This window comes from Musa acuminata, chromosome BXJ3-10 (assembly GCF_036884655.1).
Source record: "Musa acuminata AAA Group cultivar baxijiao chromosome BXJ3-10, Cavendish_Baxijiao_AAA, whole genome shotgun sequence".
Classification (NCBI taxonomy): Eukaryota; Viridiplantae; Streptophyta; class Magnoliopsida; order Zingiberales; family Musaceae; genus Musa; species Musa acuminata.
The window spans coordinates 29003589-29024464 of record NC_088358.1 but is presented as its reverse complement, the minus strand read 5'-3'; the positions used below and the strand labels follow the sequence as shown (position 1 = coordinate 29024464).

Sequence of the window (20876 nt, the reverse complement as noted above, 5' to 3'; positions counted from 1 at the left end):
TCGTCCTCTCATCACTGGATCGCGTCGGATCGTTGATGTTAAATCTGATCCGTCCTTATGTGACTCGATTTGCAAAAAAAATCGTGTTGGACACGATCGGATCAGATCAGGTATGATTTCCATATGAATCGAGGTATTTATAAATTTCAAGAAATTTAGAATTGGATGAGCCAATAGTAATCACCAACCACTGGTGTTCAGATTGATCAAATGTGATCGAACATTTCAAATTATAAAATGTATTTAAATTTATTAATGGATTAATGCATGGCTGATGATGGTGCCAACAACTCATATTCTTCCTTCCCATCGCAGCACGTTTATCCACCATAAAACTTGCTTCGGCGAGTGCGTCATTCGACTTTTCTGCTAATGCGACGGACAAAGAGAATAAAGAGCAAGAAAATGTCATGGGCATATTATTTTGTTGCCACCACCACGTGACACACGACATGACATCGTTCCCGTCCAACAACCCCCAGCTGGACTTCACTCCCACTGCCGCTGACCCCAAACGTCAGAACACCGCACGTGTCCGGTGCTCGATTCCCGCGCACTTGGAAGACACGCGTCCGCCATTTATGTTTACTTGAATACCAACCGTCGAAATTAAGAATAGCTGAGAAAGGGGTAGAATGGTAAAATAAAGATAGGAATAAACTAAGCAGCATTGGTACAGTCACATTCACATGTCTACAGTCAAAAGTCCAAAAAAACCCACAACAATCATTATATATTAATAATACAATAATCACGCGAAAAATAAGGACAAAAAGAGGCCACCGTCCGATCAAGACCCGACGGCAGAAGTCGAGCTAGGCGGAGCATGCACGGATCTAGACAGCGAGCAAGGCGAGCGCCGGGCCGGCCACGGCGATCCAGCTGATGGTCATGGGGGCCGCGCCGTTGCCCGAAGGCGGCGACGTGGGGGCTGAGGAAGGTGGGACGGCCGGCGGCGGAGCGGGAGGGGAGGGGGCGTGAGCCTCCGACGGAGGCGTGGAAACAGAGGGAGAGGGCGGGGTGGAAGCTGGAGGGGAAACCGGGGGTGCCACGGACGGGGGCGGGGTGACGGGAGCGACTGCGGGAGGCTTCGTCGGCGCCGGGGGCTGGGTGACGGGGGCGACGGCGGGAGGCTTCGTCGGCGCCGGGGTCGGGGGTTTCACGGGAGCGGGGCTGGGGCTGGGGCCCTGAGCGGCAGATGTCACGGCGAGCAGCGCCACGGCGGCGGCGAGCAAAGCGAAGCGAAGGGTAGCGGCGACCATCTCCATCCTGCGAGATCCCCCAACTCCGAGTCGAGATCGGGAGGCGAAAGCTAACCGGCGTTACTAGGGTTTGGCGTCGGAAGGGAAGAACAGATGAAAGGGTGCGATGGATTATATAGAGGGAGACAGAACGAAGTGGTAATGGTCGGTTGCAAGAAGAGAGGAAGGCTTCTTTTCTTCTTTTTCTTAAAGCCTTCTTTTCTTCTTTTTCTTAAAGCCATATAATAGCAATAGCTAAGTCAGAGGACTCGACGGGATCCGTCGGATCGCATTAGGTACGGCTCAGACTATTCTGTTCGTTTATCCGTCATTTTTATTTATTTAGTTATTTTTCTTTTTTTGCGTTTTCACATTGCATTTGGCGGTGCACACCAAAGGGGTGTCATGTATTCCAGCTGTCAGAAGGTAGCACCCGTTCATGACGCATCAGACGGCGATGAAGGGGTTTCTCCTTCGCAAAAGCAGGCAAGCGATGTGTCTCGGTGACGCAGCGCCTTCCGCCGCGAAAGTTCCAAGCAGTTGATGCGTTGGAGGAGGGAGGTGAGGAGGCAGGCGGTGTTCCCAGGTAACGTTTCGCCATCCAAAGTTAGCAACTTGGGAACCTTGCTTGACGGGATGACTCCCATGTCTACTACCACTTCTTTCCAAGATGTTGACTCTGCTGGCGGTCAAGTCCAACTCTCCGTCGCGGGCTAATTTGGGGTTGGCTGCTCCGGATACTATCGATCTAAGACTGGTGGTAATGCAATCGTAAGTTTGACCGAGTCCATGGTGTCATTCATTACTTGAGACAGTTACGTGTTTGTCGAATTGCCTAGGAAAAGTTTGCCTTGCAGTCTTGCGCCCGTTGACGGACTTCAACAAGGAATGCTCGATCGATTTAGGCTGCTGAGTGAACCACCACTATTACTACTAGTCGTTATACAGATCATGCATAAGAAGAACATTTTCCTTTTTAGACTACTATCAATTGGTGACAATCTCGTTTCCAATGAGGTATTGGTTTCTGGGCTGACAGCCCAAAATCATATTGACAGAGTATAGATGCTAATGCACCTATTGATTGTTTGATTCTCTTAGTTTATGCTAGTGAAACTTTAGGTTGATAGGCATAATTTGAAGTTCGCTGATGGCTCTACGTCGTGACGAGCTCTCTGACTTCATGAAGTAACCCTCCTGATTGTATACAAATATTAAATTTATAATAGTACACTTATCAGATCTTTATAAATCAATATTAATCTTGTTTACTTTAAACTAATCGAGATGTTACATTTATCCTCAGATGTAATTGCATTAGGAAATTTTAGCTTTTTTAACCATTAGTGACACCAACTTGACATAGACACTAGCAAGATCTTTTTTGTAAAGTTTTCATATTTCTATGATCTAATTTTCTCTTTTTCTGTAACTTGTTATTAACTGCTACCTTATAAGCACCTTTTTGTTTTATAGTCTACACTACCATCCATAACTTAGACTCTGATTAATACTATTTTCCATCATGCGGACCTGTACCACAGGCAACTTTCAGTTAATGTCATTGGTCCATTGAAGATCCATGTGGCTGCTCCTAAATAGTTGGAATATTATGACTTGTTGTTATTATTGAGTTTTGATTGATCATGGAACCTTAGAAACTTGTAATTATCTTGTTTGAGAGAGCTTGCAAGTGTTAAATACAGCGCTTATTTTCATTTTCTATGCTCGGATTGAGTATATTCTCATCATATCCCGATAGCCATAAATGATAGACATCAAAATCACTGGGGAAAATAAACAGATGAACTAACATCTTACTGTGATTAATCATTGATAGTTTAGAAAGACATACATTTTGTGTTTCCCCTGAAATGAAGATCTCAAACGCACTATCCTTCAAATTATATTTGTGCGGAAGCAGTGTCTTTTTGGCACTGAGCAAAGCAAATAGTACAGTGACAGTTTTAGGAAGGTCTTATAGGCATCAGGAGCTGTGCTTTATGTGGATGAATTGGTTCTCCAAGTTCATGCTACTAATGTGAGGCTTAACACATAAGTGACGCAGATGCTATACATAATGAAGTAGTGGATGGCTTTTCTGGAGTTTCTTACAGAACTTTGGGATGGATGTCCATCAAGTGGTATGACTCCTCATTCCTCATTTAGCATAAAACTACATAGAAGAGCAAGCAATCAAATGTTCACAAAATGTGATTTTGAGAAGTTTTCTTTCTTTTATTGTTTGTGCAACACTTTTTCTCTTTATTGTTCTTTCCATGATTCGATCATAGAGATGCTCTTATATGCTTTCTTTTGCAGGTGTACTTGGTTGTCTCTTCATGGCTGCCGTAAAGCCTGAGAGTATATTTAGTATGGACTTGCCTACTGTTCTTGCTAAGTTCCTTTAAGCAAGGAAGATAACAATAGATTTCAGAATTATCACTGTGCCAAGAAATGCATTCTCTGGGAGCTTATTCTTGTTCTTTTGAGACGACATGAATGATTTAGTCATTCTTTTAAATCTTTGTGTAATCTCCCCAACTCAAACAAGCTTTTCATGTTACAGCTGATGCTCCCTGGCTTCTCTACAACCTCATCAATGACTGTCTTGAGCTTGCTGGTGCTGTCAAGGTGGATACCTGGATGCACATTGCAAGGCACACCCAATCGTGTTTCACTCAATCTTGCTGCTTCTGACAGGTATGTCTGTGTACTTTCTTGTCGTTGGTATGCAAATACATGTTAAGACCGTCTAAAACTACGAGTAGAGTTTGGTGGAGAAAAGAAAGAAAGAGAAGGACGGGCACTGTGGGGCGGTCAAAAGCGATGCTTTTTTGAGTCAAAGGAGCCCCAACTAGCGGTCGCATGATTTTAAGGACAGAATCTTAGAATTCCTCTTGAAAGCCAGAAATTATTACTGCGTAGTCACATCTCCCCCAAAGCTGCCGTCTTACCGTCTCCAAAAACGCAACCTTTTGACCGTCCATCTCTATCATCATCATCTTCAATATCATCAGTTGCTTCAGCTTCCCTTTTTCTGTGTCACCACTGTATAGCCCACCTTATCATCTGATCTTATGTCAGGCATGTCTCCAAAGTAGTCATACCAGAGCATATTGGTATCGACCAGTCTTCCATACACAGCAAATTGGGCCAATTCTTCTTCTATTTCCGATTAGATCTGTCTGCTAAGCAGCGGAATCATATAAAATAGGACCTGAAAATATTATTATATATGTTGTCATTATTTTTCTGTCATCTCCTGTCGTGATGAGCTCAGCTTACTGAAATGAAGAGCTCAAGCCATCCGTATCTAATTCATTTGGAAGCTTCTCCAGAGTTTGAGTGGAGTGTGTGGCCTAACTGTGATGGTTAGATTCAGCACCCACAACATGTGGATGATAGGGTTTGGCCTCTCTTTCTCTACACGCCATAATATAATTCATGCAGACACGATTCCTTTCGAATAGGCTGCTTATATGTCAGAAGAAAGCGACAAGTGACACACAGAAGGTGTTGTTTAATGAACATGTGTGGTGTCCTTTTGTGCCTGTATTCAATTAGTGTGTTGAAGCTCCTCTTGTTGTTGTTGTGTGACACAACACCCACCCGTTTCTTCAGACAAGCGAGAGGGGAGAAAGATTCAAGCACCCCACGCTGTGTTTGTGTTGCAGGTAATGATGGAGAGAAGCTGTCCTTCCTCAGCTAACATCTCTACCTCCTCATCCTCCACATCCACGGTCACCATCGCTGTCGATGACCGCTCCACTCCTGCTGCTGGCAATCCTTGTGGTCAGGGCGGCTGTGGCAGCTCTATCAGCAACAGCAAGACAAGCAATAGCAACGTACAGAGCTCACTCAGGTCCCTCAACAGAGCCTCCTACAAGATCTCCAAGCCTGTTCAAAGAAACGCTGCCGCTGTCCCTGAGCCTAACACCGTTGCTGCTCCGGCCGCTGCTGCTGCGCAGCCGCTGGCGCCGCCGGGTCCTCCAGCGGGGACCAGCGTTGGTAGCGGCGGGGGAGCTCCGCCGTACCAGCCGCAGCCGCCGGTGTACAACATCGACAAGAACGACTTCCGCGACGTCGTCCAGAAGCTGACCGGTTCCTCTGCGCACCACCAGAGCCGCCCTCCGCCTGCCGAGGCGCCGCCGCCTGTTCCTCCTCCTGCCGCGGCCGCGGCCACCGTCGCCCCCACCTCACGTCTCCACCGCATCCGCCCGCCGCCGTTGGCCCACCTCTCCCCCCGCCCTCCGGCGCTGGTCCCCGCTCCGCCGCTGCCTGCCGTGGACCCCTGGACGCGGCCACCGCTGTCGCCTCTGCCGCCGCTCCCCACCGTCAGCGCCGCGGCGGAGTCGCCAATCTCGGCCTACATGCGACGCCTTCGCAGCGGCGGCGGCCCGGCCCCGTCCCCCACGGCGGCGCCCGTGCTTCCGCCTTCGAGTTCGCCGCTAGGGTTCGGATGCCTGCTGTCGCCGCGGACGGCATACCAGATGATGATGACTGCACCGGCACTTGGGTTGCCGACGTCCCCAGGGGTTCAGCTGCCGAGCCCAAGATTAGGGGATTCCTGAAGCAAGCAACTTTCATCCCTTAGTTCTCAATACAAACCTCGACGCAGGCGGTAAAGGTAAAATCCATTTCTTTGCCGGAAGCATGGTAGGGTTTCATCCTTCATCCTATGTGATTCAGTAGCTTTTTACTGTACATTAAACTCCTCCTTGAGAATCTAATGATCACTTCACGCCATGAGTACAAATAGATGTCCTTGCAATTGCATTCTGCAGATCTAAACCCCAAACCCCCCCATAACCATTCTTCTTTGATGTCAATAAAATCATATATTAGGTTTGATTGCATTTGTGGCTCCTATATGATTGAAGGGTTTGTTTGTGTAGGACAATATCTACTAGAATTACTTAGCTTGCATGATCAAGTGCTTCATCTTACCCCAAATTATGATCCCTATAAGATGCACTTGTCTCTTTTATATATGCTAAGACAATTTTGATTGATCTGTATTCATGTATCCTATTTTTCTTTACTGGGTCTGAGGATTTGAAGATTTTTTTACTGCTGCAAACAGTGAATTGTTGTTCTCTTCCAGAAAGATTCCTCCTTGGTAGGATAAGAGTGCCCACATTCTTTGTCCTTTTAAGGGACAAAGATGGCTTACATAAGATAGAAAGCCAAGGAAATTTAGTAAAAGTTGAAGGGGTAAAAACACCGAGTAAGCGTGTTCTACCACACCGACATCTACTTCTTGTTCACTCAAGAGTGCATACTGTAAGGTTTTGTTGTTTACCCAAGTCTACTGCCCTCCAGCTCTATCTGCTGCTACAAGTATAACGAAAATTTAACTGCTACGGAAGTTCAATTGCAACTATGAAATGAGTCCATTACAGTCGATATTATCAATCAAGGCATCTTTATTATGCATGGAGATCAGATGCTAGGCCAACATCAGTGGTGCCCTAATTACTTGTGTCTTTTTGACTTCAATCACTGGCACTATCACAATCATGAAATTGAAGTTATAATGAAATAACTCAAACTAGAGAAGAATGTGGCTTAGATATTTATTTTCATTGTCTTCTGTATGGTAACACTAGCGAGTATCACAAGCAGCTTCAGTCACTTCTTGGTTTGGACACTGATTTATCAACTTTGGTATCCATTGGTAAAGTTTCCAACTTTTGAACATTTTGGAATAGTTTTAACCGTTTAGTAAATTTTCTACGTGGATAACTTATTTTATGTTGAATCATCGGAGTGCCCAAAGTATCTTTGGTGACATCCTTTATATGTTTCCTCCACATTTTATTTCCATTTTGAAATGGAAGTGCAAATATTGTGCTAGTCGAGAATCACAGGGAGATTCCATTAAGCTGCCCTCTTAACCGACACATGCGTTGCATTGGGATTTAGGGTTGATAGAGTGCTTTCTTTTCTTAATTGTAAAGGTTTACTGTTAATTTCTTTGATTTTGGGCCAGAAATCCTTAATTGATGGTTTATTTGGTTTATTTTTGCATGCAGAAGCATGGCATATGTTAGAAATATTTCCTTGCATTCTGAAACTTCCCATATGATCAACACCATCGATGACATGTAGCGTAAGCCATGATATTTGTTTCTTTTCTCTAGAACTAGGCATATTCTTTGAAACAAGGTGGTTGCGCTGTCATCATCATTCTGTATGGCATCAAAATGAATGAGGATACTCTTTGGTGAGCCATGATATTTTTTTCTTTTCTCTACAACTACGAGTAAGCATATTCTTTGAAACATGGTAGTTGGATAGTCATCATCATTTCTGTGTGGCATCAAAATGAATAAGGATACTCTTTGATAAGCCATGATATTTGTTTCATTTCTCTACGGCTAAGCATATTCTTCGAAACATGGTGGTTGGATGGTCATCATCATTATGTATGCCATCAAAATGAATGAGGATACTCTTTGATCTTTCATAAGCTGATAGATTTTCCTCCTGCACTAGGAACCAGCGGCGGCAATTATTTGGAGAAGCAGATTTCTAGCCTCTACTTTGAATTCTCTGGTTGATCTCCTTTGAGACATCTTGCAAGATGTTCTTCCTGTGTAATGTAGCTATTAGTAGCAGTTTACATTTGAACCACAGAGAAATGCATCCCTCCAACATTCTGGATTGCAGTCTGGTATGTATTACCATCAACAGAAAGTGGCTGTACAGGATTAGTATTAGAATACAATTTGAAATCTTGGCAACCTCGCGATCTTAGTTCTTTAGCTGTTTAAAAGGTTCATTTAGATCTACACTTGTGATGTTTGTGTCAGTCTGACTTGTTTATCAATGGGCACTGTGTTTATCTAATGCATTCCTTTTATTATCATGAACTTAGTTAATTTTTAATTAATTTTATCTCAGTCATACAGTACTATTGTGATATTCCTCTGGAAAAAATGAGTCTTGTTGAAACCTCCTCTGAGAAAAAGGAAAAACGAGTTAGTGGAGGTGAACATGTAGACAAATATTTTATGAATAATATAAAGTATAAAATTATATTTTAGGAAATCAAATCAAACTATGAATGATTAATATAAAATATAAAAATATACTTTAGTAAATCAAGTCAAAACTCTGAATGATTGCATAAATAAAGGTTCAAGATAGTCTATTGCTCAAAAAATTGCGATGCTAAGTGTGATGCAACTAATAATCCTTAACAATACTTTCAAGTCCATCTAGCCCTATGCCATCCAAGGATTATGATGCTAAGTGTGATGCAACTAATAATCCTTAACAATACTTTCAAGTCCATCTAGCCCTATGCCATCCAAGGATTATTGCGATGTTGAGATGGTTAATGTTTATACCATATTTTCGCTCTAGAAAATCCTAATAATATTTCGTTTTTATGTAATAATATTTCGTTTTTATGTAATATTCTTTGTCAGTTATATTTTTGACGTTTTTGTCAAAACATTCGTAAATGTTGCATCTCCTACTATCTTCGATCATTCTCGAGATGCATGATGCATTAGGTTAATGTGTCAAAGTCGTAATCCAAACTCAACAATACTTACTCTCTGAGTGGTTCAATTCCTTATATTTTTAGGTTCATTTTTGATGTCATAAGTTTAGTTTTATCTTATTTGATGCTATAATCCATCTCTACAACAACATGCACGACCTTTTGCATAACTGGAAGATTGAGGCTCGAGAACAATAGCTGCCACTGTGCCATTCTTGAACTGTTGCTTTCATCCGGTTATGGCAGACGCTGCTAAGAGTTGCCCTTTTAACCCAAGCACAGGCAAAGAACGACTGAAACAACTTGATACGAGTATAGTGATCGATCATAGAGGACAACATAACACAGAATTTATACTGGTTTGATTCTTATAAGCGATCATTGCATTCCACCAGCACAAATCCATAAAACAGTGGGCTGTATCTAGTCAACCAATCAGTTACAAAGCATTTCTCTCAAATCCAAACACAATGTAAGTGGAGTCACCGTTGCGAGACCGACCACACAGGAGAAGAAACACAAGGCGGAAGAATTCGGAGAACACGACAGCAACGGATGAAGGGACGAGGGGTGAACTCCACCTTCTTTCTATCACACCGCTAAGCAAGAGAATTTGAAGATATTGAAGTGCTTAATGGGAGAGAGATCATCTATTTATCCTACTGCTCCTCCTCTCGTTTGGGTGCTTCCTTGATCTCATCCACTCCATCATCCTATTGACAGCAAGCAAGCAAGCAAATGCACAGAAATTAATAGGGTTCTTCTTTTGCCGGCACAATAACTGGCAAAAGGGGTTAACTAGAATTCATAGTAGAACATCTGAGGCACCTGCATGTCCGAAGTCCACAATGTCAGATTGTCGCGGAGGAGCTGCATAATGAGAGTGCTGTCTTTGTATGATTCTTCTCCCAGAGTATCCAGTTCGGCGATTGCTTCATCAAATGCCTGATAGGATCAACCACACAAAGTGATTTCATTACCCATCATGATGAACACGTCTAATTCTCCGATTAACATGAAACAGAATTCTCATAATCTCAACTTCTTTCCTGAAAGGTTATTCAAGTCAAATTAAACATGACAAATTCATTGAACCAATTTTTTTTTTTTGGATAATGGGTAAGTGACGAAGGCGGGATTGGAACCCATGATCTTGCAATATACTATCAAAATCTTTACCAGCTATCACCGTCGCATTAAACCAACAACCCATGATCTTGCAATATACTATCAAAATCTTTACCAGCTATCACCTTCGCATTAAACCAACAGTTCAAACCCTCTTTGGTAACTAGTATCAAGCCATACATACCATGCGGTATCACTATTAAACAAAAAAAAAAAAAAAAAATCAGTCGATGCATAAAAATCCAAACTGATATTTTGAAACCTTATGAACTTCAAATGAAGAAAAACCAGAATTAAGAGAATCTAACCATTTCCAAAAATTGGAAACAGCATTTCCAGTTAGTCACATGACTGGCTTGGAACAAATTGAAAAAAAAACGATTGCATTAAGCTCATAGCTATCATCTACCAAAAATCATCTTGACACACACTATTAATAAACAACAGAGAGGCAATCACGGAGGGCAAATAAAGTTATAGATCAATCTCCATAGCAATATACAACACAACCAATTTTGTCCGTGTTGCATATGTATGTGCATACATATATGTTTCAAACAAAATGCTTACTTCAATGACATAAAACAATTTTAGCCTCCATGGAAATCAGATGCGAGCACAACAAGAAAACAACAATCATCTCCTACTTTTGGATGCAAAAGAAACAAAATTCCAAACAGGGAGTTGCAACCTTGAAACACAGATAAAAATATTCCAGAGGACAGTCATTTCTATCAGTAGCAAGAACAGATTAATATGACAAGGCAGCCAGCAAAAACAATCAGAATTAATGGTCGAAAACCAAACTAAAAGACTATGATCAAAGACATGTGAACATAAAACCTTGGCACTTTAAAGATGTCCGCTATAATGATCAACAATTTAACAGCAGATAAAACTGAAAAGGAAATTACAAGGCAATGTTAACAAAATTTGTCACAAAAAAGAGCCAAAAAGATATAGTGATGAAAAGCAAATCAATCGAATGGCATTTAAATTCTAAACAAGGAATAGCAATACATAATAGAAATTGAAAGGGAAAACACGGAACTTTGAAGCCGAAGAACTACCAAGAAGGAGGTTCGAAACATCCAAAAAAACTACTTATTTCTGCAATCCAATATACATATATATGCGCACAGGATAAAAAATGTGAAATCTTGGAATCAAGGGGATTCATCGCTTACCTGCTTCGCGAGGCTGCAGGCACGGTCCGGTGAGTTGAGGATCTCGTAGTAGAACACTGAGAAGTTGAGGGCCAGCCCCAGCCGGATCGGATGCGTCGGCGGAAGCTCCGCCATGGCGAGATCCTATCAGTCCACAAACAAGACGAATCAACATCTCAAAGACCCAAACCACGACCCTGCCCTATCCTTGTATCCATCCGAGATCCACCATCTAGATCGACCAAACCACACGATCCTACGATTTGACAACGGATTCTAACTCGATCGACACGAGATCGGGCGAGACCATCGGCGTCGGATCGGAAGAGAGATCGGACTAGTAAGCACCTGGGCAGATTTGTAGGCAGCGAGGGTGGATTCAGCGGCGTCCTTGCGGTCGGAGCTGGTCTTGAACTCGGCCAGGTAGCGGTGGTAGTCGCCCTTCATTTTGAGGTAGAAGACCTTGGAGTCGGTGGCGGAAGCGGAGGGGACGAGGCGCTCCTCGAGGAGGCGGAGGATGCCGCCGCAGATGGAGCTGAGCTCGGCCTCGATTTTGGCTCGGTAGTCGCGGATGGCGACGACGTGGGCCTCGTTGCCGCGACTCTCCTCCTTCTGCTCGACGGAGGAGACGATCCGCCACGAGGCGCGGCGGGCCCCCACGACGTTCTTGTATGCAACCGAGAGTAGGTTGCGCTCCTCCACTGTGAGCTCCTCCCCCTCCGCCGCCGCGGCTCCCGTCACCTTCTCCATGTACTCCACCATCTCCTCGTACCGCTCCGCCTGCTCCGCCAGCTTCGCCAAGTACACGTTCTCCTCCCTCGTCCCCGCCATCTCCGTCGTAGCCTCCTCCGCCGCCGCCTCTACCGCCCAAAGAAACCGAGGAGGAAGGGGAGGAGGAAATCGTAGAGGGGTGGGGAGGGGGCGGGGAAGAAGAAGTGGCAGAGAGGGCAGTTTTTAAAGAGGAAGATAAAAGATCGCAGGAGGATCCTCTCCGGTGGCACCATGAAACGGACCGTTCCAATCCCACATCGCGACCGGCCACTGTGGGTCCTGACGGCTGTAAGAATGACACCAGCAGCGGAAGCGTCGTCCGATCATTGGAGAAGAGCGGCACAGGAAACACTTTTTCTATTTTTCCTTTTTACGGAAAAACAGAAGGTGGAAAATTTGGGGGCCGTGCGATAAAGACGGAGAGCCAACGGACGCAGATACGAGCGGCGAGGAACGAATAGGGGCGCGGGAGGGCGCACGGTGGATCCCATGAGAGCATTTGATCTGCCGTCAATTATGACAAAGCTACAAGAGACAGCTGTCTGAGCCAACTTGATCACGACACGTTGCCGCAGGACAAATGGGAAGGACTCGTCTTGTGACGCTACGCTTTATTGTGAACCAGTGGGGAGAGCGATGTGTCGGCGACAGCTAAGGAAGCCGTGAGCACCATTGAATGATCCGATTCGATGATGATGATGATGTGTCCTCATCTGATTCGTCTACGATTAGACATCAGTAAAATGTCCACAATATCCAGATAAGAGGATCCACATCATGTTGTATGATATGGACAATTTAAATTCGAATCAATATCCATGTTGGATAACCAGATTTAACAATGACTAAATGCATAAAACTCATAAAACATAACTCTCGAGTCCCTACGGTTCGATCTCGTTCGTTCGTTTGGATTGGGTTCGATTCGGTTCAGCCTCGACGCGAATCAAAGCAGGCCAACCGAGTCGGCCGGTGTCCAACCGCTCGAGTGCGCCTCGAATATTAACGATCAAACGGTGGAGACCACCATATCACGTACGATGATAACGATCCACCGTCGCTATAAATGGGCTAAGCCCCTCCGTGCGCCATGAGAAACCCTAGCGGCGAGTCGCGGCGAGTTAGCATTTCGTGCTCTGCTCTCGCGCTCGGCCAAGGGACTGTTTGATACAAGATGAAGGTACGATTCGGACTCATCTTTGCGTTTCTGGGATTTCTCTTATCGTACTGTTCTTTTTCCCCTTTTTGTGTCGGACTGTAATGTTCAGGGTTGAGTTCGTCTTAGTTGTTGGTTTTTGGTATTTTTTTTGCAGTTCAATATTGCGAATCCGACCACTGGGTGCCAGAAGAAGCTGGAAATTGATGACGATCAGAAGCTGTAAGCTACTATGGATTCGGAATGATTATGTTTGATGTTCTACGTTTTGTCTGTAGATCGGAATTTGTTTTTTCCTTGTTATTTTATCATGTTATTCTAGTGCAATTTTTTTTAATGTTCCTAGTTACTTATCGTCCATCATTGGTCCATGCACGAGGAAATTGGTGCGCTTTCAAGATTAAGGTTTTTCGTCGGTTGGTGATAAGTTTATGTTGGTTTGTCGAATGCTCTTTCCTAGGATGTAAAAATAACTCGTTGGAGTGACTGTAAATTATGGCTATCTGAACTCTTATTAGATTGAAAGTATTGCAGCATTGGCTACAAATACGCTAACAGGATTGGTGTGTATAATTAGGGCTTCGATTTTTTTCCTTAAGTTTCTTTTCCATGTGTGTGTGCTCGCATATGCATGTGTATGTTCAGTTTGATGGAGACCTGCGTTGTTTGTAATGTGACCATTGAGTTGCAAGTTATTTTAGTTTCTTTGGAGATCTAAGTCGTGCTTAGTTTTTTTTTACTAGTTTTGGTAGTGAAGAACACTTGATGAGTTTAACTGTTTGGATTAACATGTCAGGCGAAATTAGTCTATGCGAAGTTTTGGTTGCCGGATTATCAAAATAACACAAGAGAATCTGTATAAGACAATATTAAGAAGAAAGAAATCCATCAACAAGAACTATGTTTTTGAGGTGTCCGTTAAAGGTCAAATTATTATATGCTGCATCAATACAAAGTAATTGGTAGATAAGAGATTCTTTTGTTGGATGATCTTTGGGTAATTTAAGTCACTTGGAGACTTGTGCTTAACTCTCTTGGAGAGGACAGACAGGTCTTTATCCAATGGGAGGATTGGTATGTTGTGTCCTGGATCATGGGTTCAAATGGCAAATGCAATCACTTCAAGTGCATGGGCATGGGTGGACACGTCTGACCTTCCTAGATTATGCAGTGGCAAAACTTTCTGTGTTGTGCTGCCCTTTTTGCATTATGTAAGTATAGTATAATCAAATGGTGCTCGACTGTCTGGCCATGTATCTTCACATTGTTGGTTTTTCAATTACTATCTTTCAGCATCCAGAGAATGGGCGATCTAATTTTATCTATCGACATGTAACATCATAGTGCTACCTGTTCCTTGATTTATGAAAGACTTAAACTTACACCAAAATATGTGTGACACTGAGGGGAAGTTCTGTGCATTTCTTAATTGTTTTTGGTTTTTGGATGTCATTTTATTAATTTGATAACTGGGTTTGGAGATTAAGTTGTGTCTGGATCATGGGCAAAAACCAAAATTATTGAGTTTCCTTTGACCAAGGGTTGCTTTAATTTTTTTTATTTTGGTTATGTTCTTTTGATATTGTTATTGGTTAATGTATTGAAATATACTCAAAAGTGTTCATAATATGTTGTGCAGCCGAGCATTTTTTGACAAGAGGATCTCTCAGGAAGTCAGTGGAGATGCTCTTGGAGAGGTATGATTCAGCCACAATTTTCCTTTATCAGATAACATTAGTCTGAAGTTCAAAAGATGAAACTTGTAAGCTACATGTCTTTGTTTTACCAGGAGTTCAAAGGTTATGTTTTCAAAATCATGGGTGGTTGTGACAAGCAAGGGTTTCCCATGAAGCAGGGAGTACTAACTCCTGGTCGTGTCCGCCTGCTGCTGCACAGGGGTATATCTTCTTTTGGTTTGTTGAATTACTTGGAATTATTCTCTAGCTGGTTTCTTGATCTCGTTATCTTGTCTAGGTACACCTTGCTTCCGTGGGTATGGAAGGCGTAATGGAGAGCGCAGGAGGAAGTCAGTTCGTGGTTGCATCGTTAGCCCTGACCTCTCAGTTCTAAACTTGGTTATTGTTAAGAAGGGTGAGAATGATCTTCCTGGACTAACCGATATTGAAAAGCCTAGAATGAGGGGACCAAAGAGGGCCTCCAAAATTCGCAAACTATTCAACCTTTCCAAAGAGGATGATGTTCGCAAGTACGTCAATACATACCGCCGAACCTTCACAACAAAATCAGGTGCTTATTTTACCATACTGCATTAATTGGTGATCCTGCTTACCTTATGAGATACTATGCTGGTGAATTTGTGCTTATATTAGCAGTCTTTTGTTGTTAACTTGTTATCTAGATATGTCAACACAGCATTTTTTTTCTTTTTTTTGTCATATAAATAAAGGTGCTAGCACATAAGGGCATCTACTAGATTCACATTTGACGCCCTTTGTGACCTCACTGTCACTGCAAATCGATGATTACCATTGTGGTTTTTTCCCCTTCAATCATAGTTCTTGCTTTTACAATCATTTTGTTGGAAATTTAGTAAACTTCATTTATTGCATGGAGTTGTACTGGCTTGATATCTTTTTGGATTTTTCATAATCAAGCATGCATGTAACAACTGTCTTATGATGTTATTCGGGGTAGGTTGCGTGAACCTAAATAGAGAAATAGGATCATTTTACTGCGATGGTATCATTTCCGAAGTTACTGCAACATGCATTCAAGGCCTAGCCTTTTTGCCTTCTCTATGAGATGCTTTGACTTTTCCAGTATGGAAATGTTGGCATTGATTAAAGTTTCCGATACTCTTTGCAGGCAAGAAGTGCAGCAAGGCACCAAAGATACAGAGGCTTGTGACTCCCTTGACTTTGCAAAGGAAGCGTGCCAGGATTGCAGAGAAGAAGAAGAGGATTGCCAAGGCCAAGTCAGAAGCCGCAGAGTACCAGAAGCTGCTTGCAACCAGGCTCAAGGAGCAGAGGGAGCGCAGGAGTGAGAGTTTGGCCAAGAGGAGGTCCAAGCTTTCTGCTGCCTCCAAGCCATCCATCGCAGCCTAGATCATGGTTTTCTCAAGGAACCAACCAGACAAAGATCAGTACGTGCTTTACTCTTTGCTATAAACAGACTGATAGCATAATTACTTTTATTTAGATAATGGATACTACTACTTGAACATTGTTTCCATGTTTTTGCAATTTGGATGTTGGCACTGAAAATTGATTTGCTTTGTTAGTCTCCAATACTTTCCGTTGAAAATAAACTTCTGGAAGTGTGAATAGATAGGGTTGCTGGCTGATGCAGATTTTCACTAGGAGATAATAAGAGTGATGTTACTAAGTCGTAGGGCCTGCCATTAAAGAAATGAAAAATGTGCTCATAATATAATATCATGTAGCACCTCAAAAGCATATTTAATTGTGTCTGAAATCTCCAGTAGGGGAATTTGCTTATCCTAGGATGTCGTGGATTATGTTGCTGCGTTAGGTTGAGTGGAGGAATTTTTAGATTACATAGCTGGGTTAAACAGCATTATGGTTCTCATATCAATGTTAGATATTAATCAAGCTGAAAAGTACTGTTTCTCCTGCCCTCTCCTACCTCATAACCTTTATCTCCTTTCTCCTCTCCCAACCTTCTGTTTCCTTTTCCCATCTTCTCCCTCTTTCATGACCTCTCGATGAAGAAGTCGATAGTAGCGTAGGAAAGCAAGTGTTTTTTTTTTTTGGTTAACTTTATACGACGGTAGGACCATTAAAACTGGTGGTTTTTTTGTTTACTTGATAGGATATTAGGACAAGATAACTAGTGCTTTTTTCTTTTTACTCTACAAAAGTATTCGGACAGGCTATTAAAACCAACTTAGACCAAAATAATGATTATTAAAACTTAAAGCAACCTTTGTAGCTAAATCTTAATAAAAAAAATCTATAAATTTCTTTAAATATATGTATGCATCTTAAAATTATTTTTTTATGTTCATTTTATAATTTGTAGGATGTTATAATATCTGAGTTTGTAACCCATTTACTATCCTAGATAGGAAACAAATTTGACAACCTTGGCATATATTTTAGGGGAAAGACAATTATGCTGTAGTTGAAAACAGGATCAGCTTTAGCAAGTTAGTTATACATTGGAAGTGGAGAATGATTTGAATTGAGTTTATTATTGTTAATTTGGGTTTAAATATTTCGAGTTAGTTAGCTCAGATCATGACTGACGATATCATTTCGCATGTACTATGTTGGATCATTGGTTTGTAATAATCCATTTCGGATCATTGATTTGGATCGGAATATGCTATGACAGGTCTTCCTACGTGAATATTTCCCTCGATAAACTTTATATAGTTTCCTAAGCAAATGCTAACTTAATAGTATATGTATTTGGGAGCCAGAAAGCTCCGGTCAGACATTGTTGGTTCCCATTCCTGGTTGTCTTCTTTGTATTATTATATTGTTGGGACCAGTGAATTATTGGATGCATCACATGCGACTCTGTCATCATGCGACCACCATATTTTATATTCGTTAGTATTTCCATTCAATTATTGTATTGTTGTGTGTAGTCACTCCATGGCAGCCTCATGGTTGTCTTTTCTTGGGAAATAAAACGTCATCCATGGAATTTTGCGGACCAATGTATTGAATGTGAAGCGGTAGATATGAAAACTTAGCTTAGATATTTATCGATTGATGTAGGCGTCTGTCGGATTTATATGTATTACAGTAACATGAATTACCAGTAATGTATAACACACGGATACGGATGTCTTAGCGTGTAAGGTGCAGAACAAGTCGTCTCCTTCAAAGCATCACATCCTTGATCAGTCTCTCCAAGTTCACGAAAGAGGACCCACCTGGTTGTGTCGCCCTCATGGCTTTCTCATTCCACTCCATTGTCTTCTTTCTCATTTCCTTCCCCTTGTCCCCACCCATCAACTTCCTTATCAGTGCTTCCACTTCCTCCCTCTTTACGTCGTTGTCGATCTCCATGGCGATGCCCCACTCCGTGCACGCGTACCGGCAGTTGGTCTGCTGCTCGGCGAAGAAGGGCCACGACAGCATCGGCACCCCGCCGCTAATGCTCTCGATCGTCGAGTTCCATCCGCTGTGGGTCAGGAAGCCGCCGACGGACGCGTGCGACAGCACCGCCTCCTGCGGGCACCAGCTCGCCAGCAGGCCCCTCTCCTTGGTCTCCTCCACGAACTCCTGCGGCAGCACCGCGGCGTCTCCTCTCACCAGGTCCGGCCTTATCACCCACAGGAAGTCGTAGCCGGAGTTGGCCAGCCCCCACGCGAACTCTAGGAGTTGCGTGTTGCTCATCACGGTGATGCTGCCGAAGTTGACGTAGACGACCGAGCCCGGTCTCCGGCCCTCGAGCCACTCCATGCAGCCGCTGTCTTCCTTCCACAGGTTGGAGTGGATCGACGTCAACGGGCTGTCGGCGACTCGCTGAGAGAGCAGGGTGAGCGGGCCGACGGTGTACACCGCAGGGAGTATCGACGCCATGGCTTCCAGGACCGGCCGCTCCAATTCCTCGAAGGTGTTGAGGATGACAGCGGAGGCCATGGAGGCTCGTTGCGCCTCGCGGGTGCAGAAGTTGAGCATCACGTCCTTGGGGTCGGTCGTGCGGATGAAGGAGGGGAAATCCCTCAGCCTCATGTTGTTGAAGCCCTGTATCCAGTCCACCGGCATGTCCAGATATCCACTCGTGATGTCGCCTTCGTCTGCAAAGAATCAAAAGATGCGGATGAACAACGATGTCTGCGCGTCTTATTCAAGTAGATGCGGAGGACACCGACTGACTCACCCTTGAGAGGGGTAAGACCCCTCTCGCGGAGATGCTGGTAGTGGAGATAGCCCATGAAGCCGCAGGCGCTCGTGGTCCAGAACACGACCTCGGGGACGCCCAGCTCCTGAGCAGCGTCGAGAGTGAAGGTCATGACTCCGTCGGACACGATGCAGGACACCGGCGGCGACTCCTCGTTAAGCTGCCGGAGGACGTGGCGGAAGGGAGGGAGGGCGGTTCTGGGGATGGCCTCGCACAGCGAAGGGATGTCCTGCGTGGCGTCCTCGTCGGAGGGCGGGAGCCCGTCGGGGATGGACGCGAAGCGGAAGCTTGGGAGGGCGTGGAGAGCGGAGATGGCTCGGGAGCGGATCAGGCGCTTGTGGTTGAAGAGGGTGTTGACGAAGGTTACGTGGAAGCCATGGGAGTGGAGGAGCTTGGCCAGCTTCAACATGGGGGTTATGTGACCTTGGGCGGGGTAAGGGACGCACACCGCATGGGGCTTCTCTGCTGGAATCGAACCCATCGCTTCCCCTCTCTCTCTCTCTCTCTCTCTCTCTCTCTCTCTCTATCAACAACTACTGTTCCTCTCACACTGGCTGGCTTTGTGTGTGTTTGAAGAGTTCGTGCAGCAACACAAGGGTTTATATAGCCAAAGAAAAGAAATCTAGTTGATTAATACATCTGCGAAGAACTTTTGAGAAGTCTCGCGCTGTGACTTGAGCTGGTAACGTATTGCTTTCTCTGGCCTGACCCGGAAACTAGTTCATGTTGGAAATGGTGACGAAACATGAGCAACTCCATGAAAGGTGGCTTACCGAAACCCCATGCCATCAAAGGTGGCCTACTCTCTTGCCGTGGCTGCTGCTGCTACATTGCCCATTTAGTGTCAATGACGATAGGCTAGTCGTCCTCGTTGTCATCCTTGTAAATGGTCCCTTGTCACGGGATAGGGTTCATAGAAAGATGAAAGGTCTGCATCATCCACAGAGAAATGAGCTTGAATAAACGATAACAACAGCAATCGCATTCATAATATACTGTAGCGAATCTATTCAAACGCCAGGCACATCTAGTGTTCATACCTCGGCAGAGCCGAGGGTCAGTCCAATGCAGTGCACGCCGATGTGGTGGGAGAGCCGTACCGTCGACTCGCACCTCTCGGCTGAAGCCATTTCAAGTCGGCCAATGACGTTGACGAGAATATTGTTGTTGCTTTCTTGCAGAGTCCTTTTCCTTGCTCTTCAAGTTATGAATTGAGTTTCATATTATCATAATGCCATTAGGTTACAATAGTCCGAATCGAATATTTAATCCTACAGAAGGAAAAATAATATCTCATAATAGTCAAATATTCTCTCGCTCAATCGGCAAGATACAAAAGATGACTCATCAGATGATGTCATTAAGATTCATCCATATCATATCCCTGTAGAGTCAAGTATACTCTAAAGATTCTTTTTGAGTGAATGTGTGGAATATTTGATAAATAATTAATAAAAATTATATTTTAAATATGTATTTGATGTGGATATTATTTGAGAAAATTATACGCTACATTGGGCAAAAAAGCGTGCTTCGTGTGATGGCATCGCGTTGCACAAATGTCATCACCTACTGCTGCAGCTTGACATCTTTGACTCTGTTGTCGCGAGATGCACATGGCGGAGACCGGTGCTGATCTCCGGCGCTGTTCCAAAATTAGGTTGTGTCTTGATACATTGGATATGCAAGCATACGTCACGTCAGTCAAACGCTTAACAGGAGGCATTGATTTTGGCTTCCACGCTTATCGATTGTGTTTGGCTTTCATGCTCGCATGCATGTACGTACGTTTTAGCTTTCACGAGTACGGCTTGTCTCCTTTCCCGTGCCCACGTAAACCCTCGAGTCTGAGAACGAACAAGCGCGAGAACACTGAGAAAGAGGTGTGTGAATCCTACATATCCCACACCCGCCGTCGTTCATATCTACAGCAGAATAGCTACTGGGCTGTGATGCATACTTCTGCTGATGTTTTCAGCAGCATCAGATTCCATTAAACTTCTGACACGCTCAACTTTAACCCCTCCCAAACCACACGCAAAGCACCAGACGATGAA

General features: G+C 43.8%; 5 protein-coding genes across 12 annotated transcripts; 2 read left to right on the top strand and 3 right to left on the bottom strand.

Moving 5' to 3' along the window:
- Nucleotides 1-636: 636 nt before the first annotated feature.
- On the bottom strand, nucleotides 637-1268 carry LOC103968656 (non-classical arabinogalactan protein 31). The gene has a single exon (XM_009381939.3). It carries the CDS (start codon nucleotides 1266-1268, stop codon nucleotides 837-839), a length of 432 nt encoding a protein of 143 aa, XP_009380214.2. The 3' UTR covers nucleotides 637-836.
- A 130-nt stretch (nucleotides 1269-1398) lies between these two features.
- LOC103968655 (VQ motif-containing protein 9) lies at nucleotides 1399-8119 on the top strand. 8 transcript variants are annotated; one of them, XM_065171014.1, is made up of 7 exons: nucleotides 1399-1537; nucleotides 1640-1827; nucleotides 1912-2012; nucleotides 3564-3614; nucleotides 3811-3944; nucleotides 4919-5871; nucleotides 7743-8119. In XM_065171014.1, exon 6 carries the CDS (start codon nucleotides 4922-4924, stop codon nucleotides 5813-5815), a length of 894 nt encoding a protein of 297 aa, XP_065027086.1. In that variant the 5' UTR covers nucleotides 1399-1537; nucleotides 1640-1827; nucleotides 1912-2012; nucleotides 3564-3614; nucleotides 3811-3944; nucleotides 4919-4921; the 3' UTR covers nucleotides 5816-5871; nucleotides 7743-8119. The 8 variants fall into 8 exon arrangements, with proteins under 8 accessions (XP_065027086.1, XP_065027087.1, XP_065027085.1 ...); XM_065171015.1 differs by lacking the exon at nucleotides 3564-3614; XM_065171013.1 differs by having other exon boundaries at nucleotides 2099-3944.
- Nucleotides 8120-9097: 978 nt separating this feature from the next.
- On the bottom strand, nucleotides 9098-11994 carry LOC103968654 (14-3-3-like protein). Its single transcript, XM_009381937.2, has 4 exons — nucleotides 11400-11994; nucleotides 11073-11195; nucleotides 9586-9702; nucleotides 9098-9470 (listed from the first exon to the last, which is right to left on the bottom strand). Exons 1-4 carry the CDS (start codon nucleotides 11880-11882, stop codon nucleotides 9417-9419), a joined length of 777 nt encoding a protein of 258 aa, XP_009380212.2. The 5' UTR covers nucleotides 11883-11994; the 3' UTR covers nucleotides 9098-9416.
- An 869-nt stretch (nucleotides 11995-12863) lies between these two features.
- Nucleotides 12864-16226, top strand: LOC135651836 (small ribosomal subunit protein eS6-like). The gene is made up of 6 exons (XM_065172333.1): nucleotides 12864-13002; nucleotides 13136-13200; nucleotides 14618-14675; nucleotides 14768-14876; nucleotides 14953-15225; nucleotides 15805-16226. The coding sequence occupies exons 1-6, from the start codon at nucleotides 12997-12999 to the stop codon at nucleotides 16041-16043; spliced, it is 750 nt and encodes a 249-aa protein (XP_065028405.1). The 5' UTR covers nucleotides 12864-12996; the 3' UTR covers nucleotides 16044-16226.
- A 1423-nt stretch (nucleotides 16227-17649) lies between these two features.
- LOC103968652 (7-deoxyloganetin glucosyltransferase) lies at nucleotides 17650-19465 on the bottom strand. Its single transcript, XM_009381934.3, has 2 exons — nucleotides 18799-19465; nucleotides 17650-18715 (listed from the first exon to the last, which is right to left on the bottom strand). Exons 1-2 carry the CDS (start codon nucleotides 19298-19300, stop codon nucleotides 17793-17795), a joined length of 1425 nt encoding a protein of 474 aa, XP_009380209.3. The 5' UTR covers nucleotides 19301-19465; the 3' UTR covers nucleotides 17650-17792.
- Nucleotides 19466-20876: the final 1411 nt, after the last annotated feature.